Below are 21,390 nucleotides of genomic sequence, written 5' to 3' on the forward strand. Positions count from 1 at the left end.
CTTGACAGATGATGATTACCTACCCTTCACATGAGAAGGAAAATTTTCTCTCTATTTGGGAGGAAATGTAAACTTTGTTTAGAGAGAGATGATGTCATGCCTCCTTTGGGAACATTTTTTTTTTTTTTACTTCATTTGATGTTTCCTTTTAGTATTTTCTTGTAATTTTGTGTTACTTGTTTTTAATATTAACATGATTCTTGCTATTAGATTATTTATTTTTGTTATTAAGATTTAGAGTTAGGGTTTAGGTTTTAGGAATTAAATTTTTATTAATCCGACACCGACCCTAGTCTTAGCCTTTCTCAGGACACCTTCCCTTCGTTCCTTGGCTTAGCAATAATTACTAATCATGCATGTCGACGTGGAATTTAGTTGGACAAATTACCCTATTCTAATAATAGAGTTAATTTGGGAAACAAGTAATCTTGTCCTTCCCAATGACGATGTTTTGTGTTTAAAACATATTAGGAAAAAAAAAAAAACTCTTTTCACCTGTTTAGTTAAACATATTAATAAGTTAGGTTTTGTGCTTTCAGTACAAATGAGGATGTTTGGGGCGGAGGGATGTTACATTACTAAAGGCAAATAGGGTCAAGCATTGGTTGTTATATTACTAAGTTAGTTAATAAGTGAGAAATTAAAGTAATTATTCCAACAAACTAGACATGTCCAAAAACGTGGCCTCTCTTTGGGTTACAAGGGAGTAGGGTGTTAATTAGTGACGGAAATTTCCTTTTTTTTTTCATTATTTAGTGACCAATTTTGGGGTATGGGAGAGAAAATTTTTTGTTACAGATGAGACATTCTCTGATAGAGGGTGTGAGCCCTACTAGTGAACTAATCTAGGCTAGGCAAACATACACCAATGATATTATGTAATAACCTATAAAGATGCTATACCTTGAATTATTGATTTAATCAAACTAATATAATGGTAGTAGTTGAATTGGTGTCATGTTAACTTGACACCTTTTTAAAAATTTGGACAGCCATATGTGACTTTGAGTGTTATTTTACATGTTCTACATTACCTAAAATTTATAATTTACCAAATCAATCTTACTAAATTGACCAATTACATTTTGTGTAATCAACTATTGGTCAATCTTTCAAAATTTTTATGCAATGTACGCCCTTGGCCTTTGAGGAGAATTATAATCCAATCCAAAAACAAATCAAGAACTAATTTTTTTTTATAAGCAATAAGAACTGATTATCAATGTTGCAATAACAGGAGATAAATTGTGAATACACAAAGCATACACACAATAGTTTGGATAAGAGATAAGATGTTGGTAGCATTTGGTCCAAAGAAAAGACTGTGCATCAAGAGCCACAGGCCACATAGCCATTAAACACAATCTCATTCATGGACTGCACTTAGCCTCTCAAAAACCTTATATCGCCTCTTCTCTCCTTCCATTGTCGTTACCAATCTTTTTACCTTGTTTGAAAGCAAAGCCATGGCAGCTGCTTCTCCCATGGCTAGCCACCTAAAGTCCAGCTTCACTTCACCAATTTCAAGGGCACTGGTCTCACCCAAGGTTCCCTTTGCCTCTCCACTTAGAGTCTTGCCTTCTAGGAGGCAATCTTCCTTCACCATCAGAGCCGTCCAATCTGAAAAGGTATGTTAATGTTAACCTATTTACGAATTTGAATATATATATATATGTGTGTGTGTGTTTTCTTTTTGAAAAGTTATTTGAACTTTAGAATTTAAGAATAGCACAGTATACTAACGGGAAATTTTAACCCTCTTTGGTTTAAAGAACAAATATGGACCACAAGATAATGGGAAATAGTCAAGTATGGTCTCCTATCCATAATGGATAATTCCCCTTGGAATTTGCAATGCTCAAGTTATCCCCTTTGATTTCAGCCGACTCTTTCCACTACGTCTAGCCACTTTTCAAAGTAACGATAATGCAATATTTTTTTTATATATTTTGTTGGGATTTTACTTAATAATTAGAATAAATTAACTTGCACATGGTGCGCATATAATTGAATTTATATATAATCTAAAAATTTCAAGGTATGAATTCTCTTAACCATTGAAAACAAAAAAGAGAAGCTTTCGTTGGCCTTACCCAGAACCTTAGGAGTCCCTTTGAATTCCATGAAGTCGATGTCATATTCATGCCGAATTCGAAGTGTATCATTTTTTAAACCTAGTTAACCAATAATAAAGCAATAACCCTTATATAAAAGGGACAGTGGAAAAATGATTAATTATGCAATCTTTGCAGTCATTTGACCAACTGAGAGACAAGATCAATAAAGGGTAATGATAAAAATGAGCAAGAGCAGTTAATTCAAAACCACGATGCTAGACAGATGGGCAATTTGGCGGCCTCCGAATTCCATTTCTTTGGGCAAAATGTGCTGGAAAGTGAGAAGTCAAGCTTGGTGTACAAGCATTAAGCATGTGGGTGGCCATTGAATATAATTTGTTACCCACGTAAAGGTCCCAAGGCAACTTGATCTTGTTTATATTTCACTTCACTAACCCCACACACCACTCACTCACTCTCTTTCTCATTACAAAAAGTATACCTTTAATGGAGGAGGATTTTGACCTCTAAATTTTCTTCTTCTTCTTCTTTTTATTATTTCTTGAAAAAAAGATGCTTGTCTCTAAGGGAAAGTAAGGTCAATGCTCGAGCTTATTGATTATGACTTATACCATGTCATATGATCCAATTGGCTGAAAAGGCATGCACCATGCTTAAGTGCTCAACAGGTAAATTGACTCGCCCATAAGATTTTCCCGAGATTTCGAAAATGTGGATGGGTAGAGATGTGGCATGATAGTTTAGAGACGACGTTTTCTAGGTCACAAGCAATATTGTCCACTTGGAAGGCCTTGTCTTTTTTACTATATTTTATTAAATTTGTTTGCTTCTGGGAAGAAAGCTTAGGACTAAATGTGGCTTGGTCTGGTTTTTTCAGCCAACGTACCAAGTAATTCAGCCCATCAATGGTGACCCATTTATTGGAAGCCTAGAAACCCCAATCACATCAAGCCCATTGATTGCTTGGTACCTCTCCAACCTCCCGGCTTACAGGACAGCAGTGAGCCCACTTCTGAGGGGAATCGAGGTGGGTCTGGCCCATGGATTCCTCCTTGTAGGACCATTTGTTAAGGCAGGGCCTTTGAGGAGCACCCCCGTCGCTGGGGGAGCAGGAAGCCTGGCAGCTGCTGGTCTTGTGGTTATACTAAGCATTTGCTTGTCAATGTACGGAGTTGCATCGTTTAAGGAAGGAGAGCCATCCACCGCACCTTCTTTAACCTTGACTGGGCGGAAGAAGGAGCCAGACCAGCTGCAAACAGCTGAGGGATGGGCTAGTTTCACTGGAGGATTCTTCTTTGGGGGAATTTCTGGTGTCACGTGGGCCTACTTCCTCCTTTATGTCCTAAACCTTCCTTACTTCTTCAAGTAGAGTTTTTTCTCCTTTTCAATTCTCTTCTGAAAATCAATGTATGTACGTTTGATATTATATGTTTCAAGTAGATGTTTACATTGTAACAATTCAGACTTGATATAGCACTTGTTATATCTTTTGCTTACAGCTTTGGTCTATTTCGATGTAGAGTATCAATTCTTCATGCTAGTTTACTAATTTGAAGATCGTTTATGATATATACATTGAAGACTGTTTAACTATAATTATAAAATTTACTTGTAAATATAATCTCACTAAAGAAAAAGAGTTAAACAAATCAATCCTTAACTAATTCTATAATCGTATTGATTAATTTGCATGCAGCGCCAGAGCAACGTTCCTAATGATCATATGTCTTCTCAACCATACGTGGGAGAAGAGTCAATCAAAATTTAATTTATTGCGACGAGGTGTGGTGTTTTTTTTTTTTTTTAAGAAAGAGATTCGAACTTTACTTTTTTAAGTAAAAGAACATATACTAATTAATGAGTTAAATGTTTGGGTACTACAACGAGATATGATTATTCTTTGCTATGTGCATTTCCCAACCACAGTTTGTTAGCAAAGTAGGTTTCGATATTTATATTATTAATGTTTTATTTTTATAAAAAAATAAGTAAAAAAATATTAACCAAATAAAGTATTAATTATTTAGTAAGTTTAAGATATAGGAGAGGAATTATGTTATTGGACATTTTATTTTATAGATTATTAAACTACACATCTGACGATGAAATTTTTGAATTACAGCACATGGTTATAGAGTTAACACAATAATTATTATATTAATTTGACTCTAGATAAATTTTTTTGATCGTATATATAATTTTGTTTGCACTATTTTATAAGAATTCCTTGGTCTTCTTTTTATATGCTGTTTAATTTTTAATTTTTCTTATTTATTGTAACAATAGAGTTTACTTTAATTTTGGCTGATAATTGAATTCTTACTATTTGTTTAATTTTGGCTGATAATCCTTTTGTATTTTTGCTGTCTTATTAAACTTTTTACTAATTTAATTTTGGTTGTGTACCAAAATAAGTTTTAAGATTTTGTCAGTACTTAATATGAGAAAATCAAGGAGATATATAATATAGTTTATACTCAAAAATCATGTCAAAATAATTTCACTTTAACTCACTGATAAAGAGTAATCTATTCAAACACAAACCCTATATATTAGCCTTAAATTGAGGTAAATTGATGCCATAGTCTATTAGGTGACTAGGGGACGTTACATTTTTTTTTTCTTAATTATCGTGAAATTTCCTGAACAATATTGGGTCAACATATATCAATTAATTTTCTTTTTGCTTTTAAGTTTTAATTATATTATATGTTATCATGCGTGTTTGTTTTTATATAAAAAAAAATTAAAATGCATCCTGAATTGAAAGAGTTGGATTCAAATTCGGTATTTTTCCTTCTTGAATTGAAAATGTTAGATTCGAATCCGGTTTTTTTCTAAAAATAAATAATTTTGTCTTTAATAAGAAAAATCGTATTAGGAAGGAGAATTGTTTTAATGAGAAATAAAATTTGAAGGAGAAGAAAGAAAAATTGAAGGAGAGATATTAATGGGATACTCTCCTATTTATACTAAGATGATAGAGATAACCTCAAATATCTCTTTCTTCTACCATCACCTTCAAGTTTTCTGTGTCCTATTCTCTTCTCTATCCTCCTTATGTCAGGCAATATCTTTGATAACTATTGTCAGGTATGGGAAGTGGACGAGACAAGAGTTGAAGATGAGTTGCTGGAGAGCTCTATTTTCTCCATTGATGTTCATGCTTCCTTCACCTACCCGAACCAAGATTGCGACGACGAGGAAGACGACCTTGACATCGAGTGTTACGATAGTGTAACTATACGAAGGACTCACGAGGTGCAATTCGATTACATGAATAGCGATCCTCGTTCTGCCATTCGCGACATGCTTGTTTCCATGCACGTGCCGGTCGAGGACTTCATGATCGCTGAAATATCAAAATGTGCTGGTCGCATGTCAACCAAAGACTGTTACAAGAACCGAAAGGTTTTGAGGATGTGTGTGAGTATTGATGTTATGGTTGGTGAATTGCCATTTCCTATTGATAAGCCTACGACGACGCCTGCGAGTAAGGAAGCAATCCGAAGGTTGGAGAAGGTGGTGATTGAAAATCCCATGGCTTGTGCAATTTGCTTGGATGATCTCTCGATCGGTTCTGAAGCCAAACGGATGCCTTGCTCACATTTATTCCATGGCCGTTGCATTGTTCATTGGCTAGGGATGAGTAAGTTTTGTCCAATTTGTCGATTTGAGATGCCCAGTTGATTATAATTAGGACTGTGTAAGAGTGATGTTTTCTTTGATTTACTTGTGTGACTGTTATATTTCCATTTCCTTCCTGGGATTGTCAATCATTTCATGATTATGTAAAAATTGGGATTGTCAATCATTTCATGATTATGTATAAATTCTTGTTTGGATTAAACCATATTTGAAGGAATTGTGGAGTTAGCATTAATCAGTTAAAAGTAGTCAAAAGTATTTTATCCAAATGCTGAGTATGTTTTCTTTTACCACATAATTACAAACCATGAAATTGTATTTTTAGCACTTAAATTTTATACATCCACCATGGAAGTTTTTGTAACAACTACAAGACAAACAAGGGGAGAGAACCCCATTACAATTTTAACTTTTGTTGACAGTTAAATATACCTATTAGCATCACCAACACCCACTATTATCCATTCTGGTGTAGACAATCCAGTCTCACCAGCATAGCAATCATGATCTCTTAGGCGCCTTTTTTTTGTCTAATTAAGTAGAGGCTTGAACAAGAGGTGAGGCAGCTGCTGCCTGTTTTTCCATGGGGAGTTCACACTGTCCCGAAGGAACAGAGGGGAAAGTGAAAAGCTCATGAGGAGAGAAAAGATTTTCCCAGCTGCCCATGCTGGGGCTGCTTGATGCAGAGCCATCCAATCCTATGTGTGTCACATGCTTCACATCTGTTGGGAATCCTATTTCCATTTCTTTCTCCGAGTCTTCCTTGTAGGCTGACCAGTCAGATAGCCAAAAAAAGAGAAAAAAAGAATGTGATTAAGAGCAAGAAATATAATGTCATTCAAAGTTAAACCACAATGAAAATATTCACAAAGGGATACATGACAATCGAGCATGAACATGGCTCTTGCTCAACTTATCATCAGACCTTGAAACCTGTTGGAATAATGGTGTAGAATTTTGAGTTTATCTAGTACTTAATCAAAATTGTAAAGTACTTATCGAAAGTGGCACTTAATTTTATTACTAAATCCATTAAATACTGGCAATAACTAATTAATCAAATTGAGTAGGATAGTTAGCATGCATGTTTGGTCTAAGCATCAGAAGAAAGGCAATGACAAGTGACACAGAACAATATTGGCTAGACTTACCAAATAATTGAGAAAAGGTCTTGAAACTCTTGCACAGCCTATGAAACCCAGTTGATATGTCAGGCTTTGGAAGGGGCAGGAATTTCAATGAATACTTCATGCTTTCATTCGACAAACTTTCTTCGTCTTCCTCTCGTTGTGCTTCTACAAGAAGTACAACTAAAAAAGCCTAATTAGTCTCCACTAAGAGAAACCAAATGCTAAGAAAGAAGAAACAAGAAAAAGGAAATAAAGAAAGAGACTTGTTGCAGTTGGATTGGTGTCTGCAGGCTTTGATCTTCTAGGCTGCTGCACAGCTACAGCCACACTTGATTCAGAGACGCAACCAACTGAGAAGGGAAGAATAACAAATCTTTCCATTCTGTCTCTCATTTCTTCATTAAACAACTAATGATAGGAATAGAATAAGAGAAAAAAACAAAAAAAAAAAAGGTGAGTGAGTGAGTGAGTGGAAAAGTGAGACACCCAAAGTAAATCGGTTGTTGAGGAAATGCAACCCATGGAAGTGTAATTGGTTTGTTATATTGGGTGGCTATGGCTTTGTTATCAAGTTACAATAATTCTATTGTATAAAAAAGGTCAAGATACATTCGAGTTTAGTTTGGTAGAGAAAAAGAAATGCCTGAAAATACCAACTGATCTGATAGGTACATTCGGACGTGTATCAATTAATAGTAACAGGATATATTTTGAAGCTTAAGCCTAAAAACAGGCCTAACCCAACGTATCCATCTTTCTTTTCTGGTCATGCATTAACCTAAAGTAGGTGAAATTTCTATGTTTAGGGTGCTACAAACCCCAAAATGAACCCATCTCTAACTTTCTGTCACTTTCCCTATAAAACTTTTTACTGTGTTAAGTCTCCCATAGTGGGCTCCTTCTCCACCCTCACTTGCCTCTCTTATACAATAAGCTACCATTTTTCTAATATGTATTTCTTTTCCATTGTGAATTTTTCAGCCCCAAAATATTTTTAATAGTAGAAATTTTTTCTCTTTTGTTTACTTAATTTGGACTCTACCTCTGAAGAAGTGCATCACAAGTGATCTTTAGCGTCCAAAACACCAAGCTCTTGGTGATGGATACCAAATGGGTGTTTCTTGATTTTAAAGAAGAACAAAATGATTGAGGATTGAATTTTTGGGGAATAAAAATTAATTAATTTTTTGATAATTTTATCGGAATTTTACACCTAAATGCTCAAGAAATTTTGCAGTTTAATACTAGAATTTTTATTTTTTATTTTATTTTAATTTTGGTATATGGTTTTTGTTGTTGGATTGGTTCAATAAATATGGTCAAATTTAAAGATAGGAAGATATTGAACCCACCTACCTAACTAGGCCTAAATCAACTTTATAAATTAAGCTCGACCAACATTCTGCCCTCAAATCAAACACCAAACAAAGAAGGCATTGATCTGTTAATCTGTCATTCATATGTCTTGTTCTTTCAATTTTTGTGTGTAAAGTACATTTACTCATTGCTGAGTTTGAAACCCAGCAGAATCTCATGATATTCTTCTTGCTCTAAAAATCTTTATAATAATTATTTATATATGTTATATAGAGAACTCGAGCTGTCCTTTTCGCATAATAATTTTCAATATGTATGACTTAATTCATTCACGAAAGAAATCAATAAATAAACTAAATAAATCAAACAAAATTAATATATAGTGAGAATAAACTCGCATACGATGAGACTTAAACTTGAAATTAAAACTTACAATTATAATCAAATGAAGCAAACAAACAACAAACCAAACAAAATTACACATCAAATGGAAGTAAACCAGCACATGGTAGAACTTTTAACACAAGAATATGTACAGTATGTTACATATGATGTGCATTAATATTAAAGCGTTAAGACTAGTACATTATTGTTATAATATATATTACATGGAGTAAAAGACAATTCCAATATTTATAAATGAATTATAAATATAACATTCTTATTAATCTATGAATGAAAAAATAGTTAAGGTAGCATTAGATTTAGTGCAAAGGGGAGATATTTGTGCAACGACCACCTGCAGATAAACATCAGAATGAGGAGAATTTTCCCCAAAGAAAATGCTTTACAGAAACAAAAGAAAAAAAAAAGGGATTGCTGAAAAGCAATGCTTGGTAAAACTTGAAGTAAAGTGCAAAGCGCTTCTATCAGTTGCCCAAGTGCAGTCAGGAGAAAATGTAAGATGATGACAAATAGGAACAGCCTTGAGATGAACTTGTAGAATAAGTTAAGCATTTATCTATCAGATAACTAATCTCTTTTAATCATACAGATAGAATAGAATGCAGTAGAGTTTGAAAGTTAAATTGTATGAGTACATTAGCACATGTCTAAATGACATCCCAATCCTATATATGTACTGCCACTCAATCATGAAGTGCTCGATCCAACTCTCAGAAGAAGAAACTGAAGACAAAAGAACGATGTTGTAAAGTTTGTAGGTATATTGGCTATTAAATTTTAGCAACCACAAAATATTTTTTTAAGTTCCAGGAAAACAATAGAAGTCATGAAATACATGATATCCTATAAACCTGCGACCAGCTGCAAGTTGCAGGCATAATATGTCTCACAGATGAGTGCTATTTCAAAGCTAATTCTAATAGCACACAACCATGAAGAAGTGCCACTAAAGCAAATTTGCATCTAAAAGAAAAACAAAAACCTTAGCTAAACATTGCAGGTATAAAGTGGTAAAGATCCTTAACAGATGTCTTCCAGGTGAATGCAACTTTCTTGGCTGTACTTAAACTCCAATAAATCAACTAATCAATGCATAAATCTGAAAACAGAGTAAAGATAAAGAAGAGTTTTTGCCAAATAGAACATACCTGTATTTTCACTTCAGCATATCCCTACAGTATCATAAGAGAAGCCTAAGAGTTTTGAACATGGGTATTCATGACATGCTAATCCCCTTGGCTGCGCTACATGGGATTGACAAAATCTTCAACTTCCATTCAGGAAGCTTGTTTGAGGAAATCTGACCGGTTAAGGCTACTGGATTCTTTACACCAGTGAAATAATTTCAACTACTGACAAGCACCTGTTCAATCACCAGTAATCTCCACAAGAGCAGCAACCACGCTTAAAATGATGAAATCGGCGAATATCTCTCACAATTATTTCCCTATCCAGAAGCTGAGAAGTATATTTCATAAAGGTATGACAGTCATTGCAAACTCGAAGGTTCTTCATTATCCGTATTGGTTTTTGAGATGTCATGCTAATGATGCCGTAAGCAGTGGCAAGTTTTTCACTGTGGAAACCAAGTAGCATTTCTCCTTGCTCTTCTTCCACATCCTGCATCACCAGTTTGGTATCAGATGAGTACCCGATTTCCCTCAATCTTCCAATTAGCTTGTCCAAATATGCATAAATCTTGTCTATTTGTGGATGGGATCTATCTCCCATGACAAAAGTGTGAACCTGATTCTTGATCTGGATCCAAGATTGACCAGGATGCTTTTTAACCCCTCTGCTTTGCATCAAGCTTCTCACTTCTGCAGCCTCCTCCCATCTTTGTTTTGTGGCATAGATATTCGACAGCAAGATATAAGTTCCAGCATCAGGTGGTTCCAGATGCAGTAGCTTTTCAGAAACCCATTCCGCCATCTTAATATCTCTGTGAAGTCGACAAGAAGATAGAAACGACCTCCATACCGCACTCATGTGATCGATACCATTTTCATGAATAAAATTCTTTGTCTCATTCAACTGACCAGCTCGCCCATATAAATCAACCATGCAACTGTAATGGTCAACTCCAGGCTTGATACCATATACTTCTTTCATCAGCCTGAAATATCTACAACCTTCTTCAATCAGCCCTGCATGGCTGCATGCAGTTAAAACCCCAATGAAAGTTACCACATTTGGTTTAATTCCCTCACTCATCATGAACTCAAATAGCCGGACAGCCTCCCTCCCTTGACCATGTAAAGCGCAACAAGATATCATTGAAGTCCACAACACAACATTCTTATCATTAGTTTGCTTGAACACCATCTGAGCATCATCTAAGCTTCCACATTTACTATACATGTCAATTAATGAGGATCCCAAGTGAGCATCTACTCTATGCCCAATTTTCTGAATAAGGGCATGAACCTGCTGACCAAGTTCCAACACTCCAGAATTAGCACAAGCAGAAACAATGCTTGTAACAGTAAATCTATCAACTTCAATTTCTTTAGAAATCATAGAGGTAAATGTTTTAAAGGCATCTTCAATCTCACCGTTCAGAACAAAGCCAGAAACAATCGAACTCCAAGAAACAATTTCTTCAATGGAATTTTCTTTCCTCCCAAAATCGCTATTCATTCTCTTGAAAACTTCCAGTGCCATTTCCATTTTCCCACATTTGCAATACATATCAATAAGTGAAGCCCTTATGAACCCGTCAACATGAAATCCCAACCTCAACACCCTGCCATGAATCTGTTTCCCTAATTCTATATCCATAAACGATGAAACCAAAACCAAAGAAATAGAAAAAGTGACTTCGTCAAGCACAGTTCCATTCTTAACCATCTCATACAGTAGTTCCAAAGCCATTCGTTTGGGCCCATTTCGCATTAAACCATCTATAATTGTATTCCAACTGGCAACATCCTTAGAACTCAACCTTCTAAACATATCAACAGCCTTCTCCACATCTCCAATATTCAAATGTGCACCAATCATTATATTCCAAGACACACTATTTCTCTCTTCCATTAACTCAAACAACCATTTGGCAGATCCAAAATCCTCACATTTGACATAAAAATCAAGAAGGGAATTCCCCAAAACAACATCAAAAACAACCCCATTCCTTAAAATCCACCCATGAACTCCTTTGCCTATCCTAAGCTCACTCAAACTAGAACAACACTTCAAAACTATTGACAAAGTGAATTGATTTGGTTTAACAGTCTCATTTTGCATGTCCCTAAAAAGTTCCAACACAATCCCATTAGAACCAGCACGTGCAAAAGAAGAAACTAGTATTGTCCAGGTCCGTACACCTCGCTGGGACATTTCATCAAACACTTTACGTGCATCGCTTAAACATATAGACTTCCCGTACAAATGTAAAAGGTAGCTAGCCACGTCTAAGTTTTGAAAGGAACCATTTTTTATGGCCTTAGCGTGAAGAAGGGAATCATTAGCGGATAGAAGCAATGGTTGGCGGGAGTAGAATTTGCATTGATGAAAATTGAAGGGAGGTAATTTCTTTAAGAGACAGAAGATTTGTGGGGATTTTGGAACACATTTTATTACTGCTGCCCGTGGTAGAGTTTGCATTGTTAGAGGCGTAATTGTTGGCATCTGGTTGAACAGAAAAGATAAAGGAAGCTCACAAAGGGGATGTTGGAAGTCATCAAATGAACATAGCTATACAAATTTAGTTTTGGCTTCGTTCCTTTCATGGCGAAGATTGGGTTTGCCCTTAACCCCTAACCAATCAAACGCTTAGAAGCCCCTTTACTCCTCTTTCTCCCTGTGAACATAAGAGGGATACTATGTAATGGAATGCTGATCTAAGTAACAGTTCTTTGTGAATAAAGGAATGGAAAAGAAACCATTAAACCAACAAAATAAAGAATGAGCCACCATGACGTTTTGCTTTCAAAACCATTTTCCAATATCTGCAAGAGTAAAGTCCAAGGCAAAGAAAGCACTCATATATAACAAAGTTACGTATACAAAAGAATAAGCACAACTATCTGGCGTTCAACCAGTTAGTATGATAACCCTTTTCAGTGTTCATATAACCAAAAGGAAAAACAAAAGAGAAAGATTGAAGTGAAGAGCACTAGTGCTCCAAAAGAATCATGTTAGCCTACAATCATAGGGGAGGATAGAAATATGAAGACAGTGAAAAGCCAAGGAAGAGCACGCCTCCAATTGTAGCAACAGTTCGTTGCGAAATCTTGGCTGCTAGCATGCTTCCTCCCACCACAGCCAATGATGTACAGATGGTGTGCCCTAATGTTGCTCCTACAGCTACTCCAAGTGCATTTTTATGAGTTGCCAGCTGCAGCATCAGAAACCATTGTTTAGAAAACTAAGACTTCTAAAATTAGAAGTTATACTTGGTATTGAATTTTGTACGCATAGAGTTTTCGCAGACCAACACAAATCTAAATCTAAGGCTGAATTTGGCATTGTAGTTGGGTTGCAAAACTGTAGTTTAAATCAGCCACAATACCAAACAATTCAATATTATTAGCTCAAACTGATATTTGATTTAACAGAAGGAAAGATTTTCAACCACAGTATTATAGTCGAATAAACAAAGCCCAAGTCAGTTGCATATCATTCATGCAAATTCATCATAATCAAATTTGTCAATGAAAGGAAAATAAACAATGTGATGCCACGTCAAATACAACTGTTGCAGATAAGTGTCACACAAACAGATAAAGAAATTTAACGATTGATATAAGCACACTTCAGTTACAAAAGTCATGTCAGACTTGGGAAAAAGTCCAATCTCCTTATTAAGGAGCAAATGCAAATGTGAATGGGAAATAAGCAAACTCAACAACAATCTCATCTTTATGGCTGGTGCATTGAACAAAAGAGGCAGTTAAGTGAAATTATTCTTACTCAATTTTAAGCAAAGTTTCACAAATAAACATAAAAACAAATAAATTCATGCTATACAGGGTGGTAACATGTAAAAAATGAGACAAACACAATAATTCCCACTTCCAACCTGCCGAGAAAATGATAAGATAGAGCCAAAAGGCTATTTTACATGGCTGGATTAGTTTTAAGGAGGACACTCAGGAATGCCAAAAACCAGCCATGGTACTGCAGCAATTACAGCCACTGCCCTCAAACATCTACCTTTAATCATTTCACCCTCATTTTTAATGGTGATTATTAATATTACCATCATTCATATGAGAGTTATCGGTTCCTCTCAGTATCTGTTGCAAATGATTGTCTTTTCTGTTCCTCTTAATAAGATATCAGCCTTAGGTTTTACGCTAACAGCAGGACGTTTTCACCTAACCGATTAAGATCAGGGAGGTTCATGCATTCTTTCATTGCAACAGGATGAATTGCATTTTGAGAGAAGAAAACATGTAAGCTGTTGTTTCTTACAAACTTCTTCACAAGTAAAAGAACCCAACCATCACAAACGAAGAGACAAATTTGAATCATAGAGATAACTTAAGGTCAATGGTAGAATCATCTTACAGCAATTGTAGCAATCTGACTTCGATCCCCCCACTCCGCTAGAAATGTTAAAATAAATGACTGCAAGGAAAGAAAAAAACAAAAACAAAAACACCTTACTGATAATAGATTATTTAAATAATGCGTGAAAGTCAACTACATATATATAATTAAGATGAGTGGCAATGAGGAAGTAAAATGAAACCTCCAAAAATATTGGTGTACAAAATCTGGAGAAGATGCGCCGATAAGATGTTTTCCCTTGCCCAGTCTCAAGTTTCTCTTCTACCTAAACATGTGAGATAACCAAAAGCAAATTCAGTATGAAGGTGATGTGAAAATTTTGGCAATAAAAAAAAATATGAAAGAGCTTCAGATGCTATATGATGCAATTCTTTAAATATAGTTTAACTGCTTGATACTGGATAGGTTACAATTCAAAGAATAGTTATGTGCAAGAATCCACATACATTTACACATGGATTAGAAAAGTTCAAGATCCTTTTAAAGAAATTATGCACTTCACTGAAAAGGAAAAGGCACTTTTTCAACTGTTTACAATGTAGAAAACAGAGAAAGGAGAGTCCTCATCCAACTCACTAAATTTTCAAGAATAACCAGTTAAAACTGCCACAAGATATAATCTGTTTCAGTTCTTTTATGTTGCGAGAAGCATCTCTCGTAACCAAATATGCTAAAATGGATGTATAGAAGCAAATGTGAAACTCAAATTGAGCGCCAGGGAGACATACTTCCTCAATTTCCTTTTTCTGAGATGCCTTTGAATCTGATCTCCACGCAATGTAAAGTAACCGAAGCCCAAAAAATGCATAGAGAACTGTATATCAGGGAAAAACACAGCACTTAGGTCATTTTAGCCTCAAAAGCAAACTTGCTCTTTGTATTTGATAACTTTAATAGAAAAGCATAACATAAGGAAAAAGCAAAGAAACAGGTGGACAATTCAATCTCAGATGCTTAAATCAGAATCAGCAACCAAGAAACTATTTTGCTATTAACGAGGAACCCTTTTCCAAAGTTTCTACTATTTAAAAGTGAATTTTCACTGTCTATATTTCTACACATGAGATAACTGATCCTAGTTCTAACTACACCTTCGGTGTACCATCCAAAGGCATGTATACAATGTAGCATCTATTTACAAAGAAACTAATATATAATCCCTTCTACAACTTATGGATTTACCAATCAAAGAGATAGGTTTCTAATTTCTACACTCTAAAGGCACCAAACAATAAAAACAGTCAAATTACGCTGGCAGTATGAAGCTCAATCATTGGCAATTCTCACTTCTAAAACTAGCACCAAAGATAAAAGGGCAAAATGTAAGGACATGAATTCACCAGCATACACCAGAATTTAAATCGAGAATTATATGCCAAATACCAAATTCAAATAGGTTTTAGCAAATCCAAAACCATGCACATGGAATGACACAATCACTTCGAAGACACTCCAACAAAGGATCCACAACTGAATGACCATAAATGAAGTCAGAAAAAGAAATGGCTGTGTGATGAGCGAAAAACAAAATGAACAACAAAACCTGATATGAAAAATTATCGTATAGAAACATGAAGAAAGTACATGAAAAAGAGAAAGTCGTTATATATACCAGTAGCCGCACTATTGGTGTGCTTCCTTGATATCAGATTCGGCACAATCCTACCTAGTCCAGTGGAAAGTACCTAATTGACAAGTAAAGAAATTCAAACCTTCATAACATTAAGAATAAGCAAAAATGCCTTGGGCAGTATATGTTCTGCCAAAAGCATTTCATCACAACACCATGCAAATTGCATTATATTGTAGGAACAAATAAGAGCAGGGGCCTAACACATTGCATAGGTCAAAGAAAAGACTTTAAATATGAAAACAATAAAAAATGGCTAACTTACTGTCATAACAATCAGGGCAGTAAGCGCACCAGATAAAACAGTTGATTTTGGGTGCCGCATTGCCATAAGAGCTGCTATTATAAACGTCTCATCTCCAATCTATCATTGCATTCACAACACACCAATTACGCATTTCCTCTAATCAGAATTACTAATAGAAACTACGCGATGAATTGAAGAAGCAAAATAGTTTGTAACAAAGTAGCCAGATGACACGTTTCTTAGCAATAAACGAAACTACCTTGAAAAGCACATAACAGTAAGATATGTGGAAAACCATTATCATTTCAAAATGTCAAACGTAAAGTTGTAACAAACAAATAAAATTGAATGTACAAACCTCACTGATAAGTATCATGGACAAACTTGTGAGGAATGCATCGAAAATGCCAAGACCAGCTGAATCAAAACCGAAATTAAGACCCATGGAATCAAGATCAGCGTTCTCGTCTAGAGCACCATTCTGAAAATTCTTTGCAACAATCTGTAACCAGAAAGTCCATTCATCAACATAATCCAAAATACCAACACAAATTACATTTTTAATGAACCATAAAATACATAGCTTCAAGCATCAAAAAGTTACATAATATTGTAGGTTGCAAATTAAAAAATGAAATGTAAAGGCAGAGCTAATATTACACTTTAATGTGATTTTAACAACGTTCTGCTTCCTTGTTTCTATTACTACTTACTCCCTATTTCGTAAACAGTTTCTGGAAAACAGAACCATAATTGATTAAAAACAAGTAAAATGTAATACCAATTCTAACATTATTGTTCAATTTTAAAGTAAAATCATGCATTTTTTATCCAAAAAAAAATTACATTTTGACCATTTTTAATTCTTACAATACATGGTTTGATAATGTATCAAAACGTGCTTCTGAAAACAATAAGCAAGCAGCAAAAACAAAAAACCAAGGGTTAATAACTAACCAGCTGAAAAGAAGTTAATGACTGTTTCTCCTCCAAATAACTATTACAAAACCACATGACCTCTATAAATTCTAAGTGTCTCAATAGTCAAACCGGGAAGAAAGAAAAAAAAAAAAGCTGACCATGCCACGGCGGCCGAGATCTTTAATTGACCCACCAGATTCCTCCTTCTCAGCTTCAAGTCCAGACTCCTAATAAATCATAAAAGGACAAAAAAAAAAAAAGCCCATCACTTTATTTACATAAATTTGAAAGAATAAGCTTCAAAAAAATGATAAGCAAAGTAAAATAGAGGGAAACAAAACCTGAGCTAAAGAAATGGAAGAGAGAGCAAAGAAGAAAAAAGTAGCAATGAAGAGAAAGCGAATGGAAGTGGAACCCATTTTACGAAAATAGTGGGGAGAGAAAATTTGGGGGATCTGGAGATTTTATCGGACAAAAAAGAAGAGACAATGAAAAGGGAAAAGAGAAGGATCTAAGTCAAAGAAGAGAGGTCTGAGAGATGGGAGTGGGATCTGAAGGGCGCTTCGGCGGGATCGTAGAGTTCATTTGTGAATCAATGAGATCTGAGAGAGAGATCCTTCGAAGAGCGAAGATCTTCTCTTCTAAAATTTGTAAGAAGAGAAACAGAGTAGTTTTTATTGCATATGAAAAGCCTGAGAGTCGCTAAGAAAGTCGGACCCTCACCTTTCCCCCTTTTTTTATTTTTCTTTTTAATATTTTTAAAATAAACGGGGATTTCGATGCTGACTTTCTTTTTATTACTGATAACGAATTTTGCGGCAGCGGCGAAGTGCACAAAAGCCGATTGGACGGTCCGGTTCGGTAATCATCTTTTGTTCACATTACGTCGCATTGGCTCGGGTTATTTTGTACACGTGTCATTTTCGATTTTAGTAATTTCGAGGTTGATTTGCTTGAAATATAAGATTGATTCAATTCAACTTGTGGAGTGAATATGTAAATATTTTTCATGTGGAGTCGGATTTTATCAATATTAATTAATAATTAAATTATTTAAGAGCAATTTGTGACACAACTTCAATTTTTACTTTTAAATTGTTATTCATCTATTAGAATTATATATTTTGTAATTTATTAAGAATAAAAAATAAGAAGAAGAAAAAAATGAAATAATATGTTTTATATATGGAGTTTTGTGGGTAATTGGCTCAGTTTACGAGAGATTTTTTTTATTAAAAAGCAGACTATATTTAGCTTTTAGATGAAACTATAAATCAAAGTTCTTTCCAAAAAAAAAAGTTGTAAATTTATTGTCATTTTTTATTTATTTTTGAACATAACTTGTGCCTTTATAATTTGGATAATCTTGGGCCCTATTGCAATTTCGTTTTGATCCTACCTATGTTGGGCCCTTCCTCAAGAGAAGACACATCCTCAGTTACCCTGCAACCCCAAAATCATACCCAAACTAGCATGTTCTTACAAAGTCAACCCTAATCCTCTCCATCAATTAACCAAACTTGCTGTATTGTTTTTTGATTAAGAATCAAATTAAGGAGAAATCTTGGTAAAAACTTAGAATTAGATTTTATCCGGTCCTTTATCAACAAACACCATATCAAGTATATACCAAATTCCTTAGCTAATTGGCACTTAGGGCACGTTTGGTTCACGAAATAGACAAGAATATAATAGAATAGTTATTACATAGAAATAGAATAAGGTGGGAATAAAATAAAATAAGTATTACGTAGTTTTGTATGATAAATGGATTAGAGTAGGAATAATTATTATGACTTATTACAGTGTTTGGTTGGTAGCAATAACTTTAGAATAAGAAAAAAATTGAAAATAAAAAGATAAAAATACCCTTTATTTATATATAATTATTTATTTTTATTTTATATTTTAAATATTAATAATTTATAATTAATTAAAATATTAATAATTAATCATTTAAATATCAATATTTTAGTATAGTTTAATTATTAATATTTTAAGTAATAATATTTTATTTATAATTTAATATTATTATGATTAAAATATTAATAATTTTTTATTTTTTATTTATACTCATTTAAAATTTAATAAATAAAACATTAATAGTTTAAAATATTAATATTTTAATATTTTAATCATATTAATATTAATAATGTTTAAATTATATATAAAATATTAATATTTTAAATTTTACAAATAATTTTTTCTTTTTTATTTTATTTTTTTCCTTTTTTTTTTCTTCTTCATAGGCCGATCACCGGAAAGGCGATCGGTGTAATAAAACGCCAATCTGGCACACTAGGTGGCCGAATCTGACCACTACGACGTCAGATTGACGCTTCCCCAGAGCTGGATCTGGCCGTGGAGTGTCAGATCTAACCGTGGGATTTGGTCGGGAAGCACCAGATCCGGTGCTTCCCGCAGCCAGATCTGGCCGTTGAGTGCCAAATCTGGTTGGATCTCGGTTGAATCTTGTCGGAAAGGACTAGATCAATGCTTTTCGACCATATTCGGTAGTGAAACCGTTGTTGCCGACGCTATCGTCGCCGTCGTCGCCGCCACCAACATCATCTTCGGTGTTGAGTGCCAGTTAAAGAGAGAATGAGAGAGGAAAGAACGTGAGAAGAGAGAGAAAAAAGAAGGGAAAATGAGAAGAAAAAAAGTATTTATAGGTCTAGGATTGTAATATTTTTAAGTTATAAGGGGCATTTTAGTCTTATCACATTTTAGAGCTATTCTCTCAGTCATGGAATAGCAAAACCCATAGAGCATGCTTGGTTGAGGGGAATGGAATAACTATTCCTCCCTTATTCTCATTCTTAAGATAAAATTACATTTGGTTCAATGGAATGGCTATTCTGAAGAATAGCTATTCCGAGAGAAGTCTGAATAGCCATTACCCCTCCTTGGTAATGGCTATTCCAAATTGTTATGAATAAGAAAAAAAATTGATTAGACAAATATATCCTTTTATAATTTAAAAAATTACCTTATAAAAAATACTAAACCTATTTTTTTCTCTCTCTTCCTCACTCCTTCTCTCTTTAAAGTACAAAAGAAACAAAATTTTTTACTTCATTTTCAAAAAAAAGGAAATGAAAATATTTAAATATTATTTAATATATTAATATTATTTAACTATAATAAATATTATAAAGCATATTATTTAATATTATTATTTGAATATAATAAATGTAATAAAGAATATTATTTAGTGTTATTTAAATTTAATGAAGAATATATTTTATCTTTTAATATTAAATATTATTTAATTATAATAAAATATTTAATTAGCTTTTAATACAAAATATTATTAAATTATAATAAAAATATGTTTGTATTCTGGTGAAAATATTATTTAATTATTGCTCAGAATATTTTTATCTTTTAACAAAATAAATTCTTTAATTTTAATAAAGAGTATTTTTTTTCATCATAGTTTTTTTGTTTTTTAATTAAAAAATTTTTAAATTTTAATAGAGGGTATTTTTATCATTTACCCATTGTTCCTTAACTATTCTTAAAATTATTCTTGCCAACCAAACAATGAAATAAGTAATAATAACAATTCCTATTCTATTCCATTCTCATGAATCAATCTATATAATAGTTATTCTTTCTCTATTCTATTCTCTTGGAATGACTATTCTATTCTCATTCTATTCTTTCTAGTAAACCAAACATGCTAATAGGGAAGCTCGGGTGTAGTTACGCCTGAGTTTTACTCCATTTTAAAGAATAGCTATTATTAGATAATAGTTATTCCTTGTGGCATTGCTTTACCAAACGGAGGTAGAGCAAAACCATGGGAATAGACAAAGAATAATTTAGTTATACCCTATACTAAATGTGCAGTTAAAGATGTTTAATTCGATTCAGACATAATTATTTGTGGCTTGAATAGTACGGTTTGGATTAGGACAACTGATAAGAGCATGGTTTGGTTTCGGACATCATTTAAAATAATCCCTGAATCTGATAACATTCTAGGATGAATAAGGGGAGTATAGCTCAGACACTAGTGAATTATTTTCGAAGGGCATGACATGAAGGGTGCGATCTACATTAATATATCCAAATGTTCCCAAATTTGAATATTTAGTTATTAGGGTTTTTATTTTATTTTTATTTGTGGTCATAAAGTCCAAAACTTATTTTGGCTTTGACACCAAGCAATAAAATGTGTACTTTTCAAAAAAAATTATATACCAAAATCTTAAAAATAAACTGCCACTAGTGAACCTACCCTCTCCCACCTTCAACAACCCACTCACCATCGTCCATGCACCACACCACAACCAAAAATGACGAAAAGCACACAAATCTATGTGGCAGATGATATGATATAAAAGTGCAACATGTACCATTGACTAATGGAAGTTAGTCAACAGTTAGGAAAAATGGCTTATATGACTCGAAATAAAAATTTAAGGGCTTACTTGAATGCAATAAAACGATAGGGGTTGAATTGTTTTTTTTTTTTTTGACATGGTTCAG

The 21,390-nt window shown here is 33.9% G+C and overlaps 4 protein-coding genes and 1 pseudogene across 7 annotated transcripts; 2 read left to right on the forward strand and 3 right to left on the reverse strand.

The window, feature by feature from the left end:
* Positions 1 to 1,350: 1,350 nt before the first annotated feature.
* On the forward strand, positions 1,351 to 3,576 carry LOC18599375 (photosystem I reaction center subunit XI, chloroplastic-like). The gene is made up of 2 exons (XM_007029319.3): positions 1,351 to 1,628; positions 2,956 to 3,576. Exons 1-2 carry the CDS (start codon positions 1,467 to 1,469, stop codon positions 3,445 to 3,447), a joined length of 654 nt encoding a protein of 217 aa, XP_007029381.1. The 5' UTR covers positions 1,351 to 1,466; the 3' UTR covers positions 3,448 to 3,576.
* Positions 3,577 to 5,138: 1,562 nt separating this feature from the next.
* Positions 5,139 to 5,954, forward strand: LOC18599376 (uncharacterized). Its single transcript, XM_018121347.2, has one exon. It carries the CDS (start codon positions 5,139 to 5,141, stop codon positions 5,766 to 5,768), a length of 630 nt encoding a protein of 209 aa, XP_017976836.1. The 3' UTR covers positions 5,769 to 5,954.
* Positions 5,955 to 6,021: 67 nt separating this feature from the next.
* On the reverse strand, positions 6,022 to 7,375 carry RIC4 (ROP-interactive CRIB motif-containing protein 4). 2 transcript variants are annotated; one of them, XM_018121349.2, is made up of 3 exons: positions 7,120 to 7,375; positions 6,878 to 7,036; positions 6,022 to 6,496 (listed from the first exon to the last, which is right to left on the reverse strand). In XM_018121349.2, the coding sequence occupies exons 1-3, from the start codon at positions 7,247 to 7,249 to the stop codon at positions 6,261 to 6,263; spliced, it is 525 nt and encodes a 174-aa protein (XP_017976838.1). In that variant the 5' UTR covers positions 7,250 to 7,375; the 3' UTR covers positions 6,022 to 6,260. The 2 variants fall into 2 exon arrangements, with proteins under 2 accessions (XP_017976838.1, XP_017976839.1); XM_018121350.2 differs by having other exon boundaries at positions 6,878 to 7,021; positions 7,120 to 7,373.
* Positions 7,376 to 8,693: 1,318 nt separating this feature from the next.
* On the reverse strand, positions 8,694 to 12,402 carry LOC148762860 (pentatricopeptide repeat-containing protein At2g03880, mitochondrial pseudogene; annotated as a pseudogene). 2 transcript variants are annotated; one of them, XR_016026362.1, is made up of 2 exons: positions 9,727 to 12,402; positions 8,694 to 8,912 (listed from the first exon to the last, which is right to left on the reverse strand). The product of XR_016026362.1 is annotated as a pentatricopeptide repeat-containing protein At2g03880, mitochondrial pseudogene, transcript variant X2 (transcript). The 2 variants fall into 2 exon arrangements; XR_016026361.1 differs by lacking the exon at positions 8,694 to 8,912 and adding an exon at positions 8,957 to 9,301.
* Positions 12,403 to 12,500: 98 nt separating this feature from the next.
* LOC18599379 (GDT1-like protein 4) lies at positions 12,501 to 17,601 on the reverse strand. The gene is made up of 9 exons (XM_088806570.1): positions 17,235 to 17,601; positions 17,052 to 17,120; positions 16,331 to 16,474; positions 15,991 to 16,089; positions 15,708 to 15,780; positions 14,824 to 14,909; positions 14,277 to 14,360; positions 14,093 to 14,152; positions 12,501 to 12,917 (listed from the first exon to the last, which is right to left on the reverse strand). Exons 1-9 carry the CDS (start codon positions 17,310 to 17,312, stop codon positions 12,729 to 12,731), a joined length of 882 nt encoding a protein of 293 aa, XP_088662696.1. The 5' UTR covers positions 17,313 to 17,601; the 3' UTR covers positions 12,501 to 12,728.
* Between the last annotated feature and the right edge of the window lie 3,789 nt (positions 17,602 to 21,390).

This window comes from Theobroma cacao, chromosome 5, assembly GCF_053813885.1.
Source record: "Theobroma cacao isolate CCN51 chromosome 5, ASM5381388v1, whole genome shotgun sequence".
Classification (NCBI taxonomy): Eukaryota; Viridiplantae; Streptophyta; class Magnoliopsida; order Malvales; family Malvaceae; genus Theobroma; species Theobroma cacao.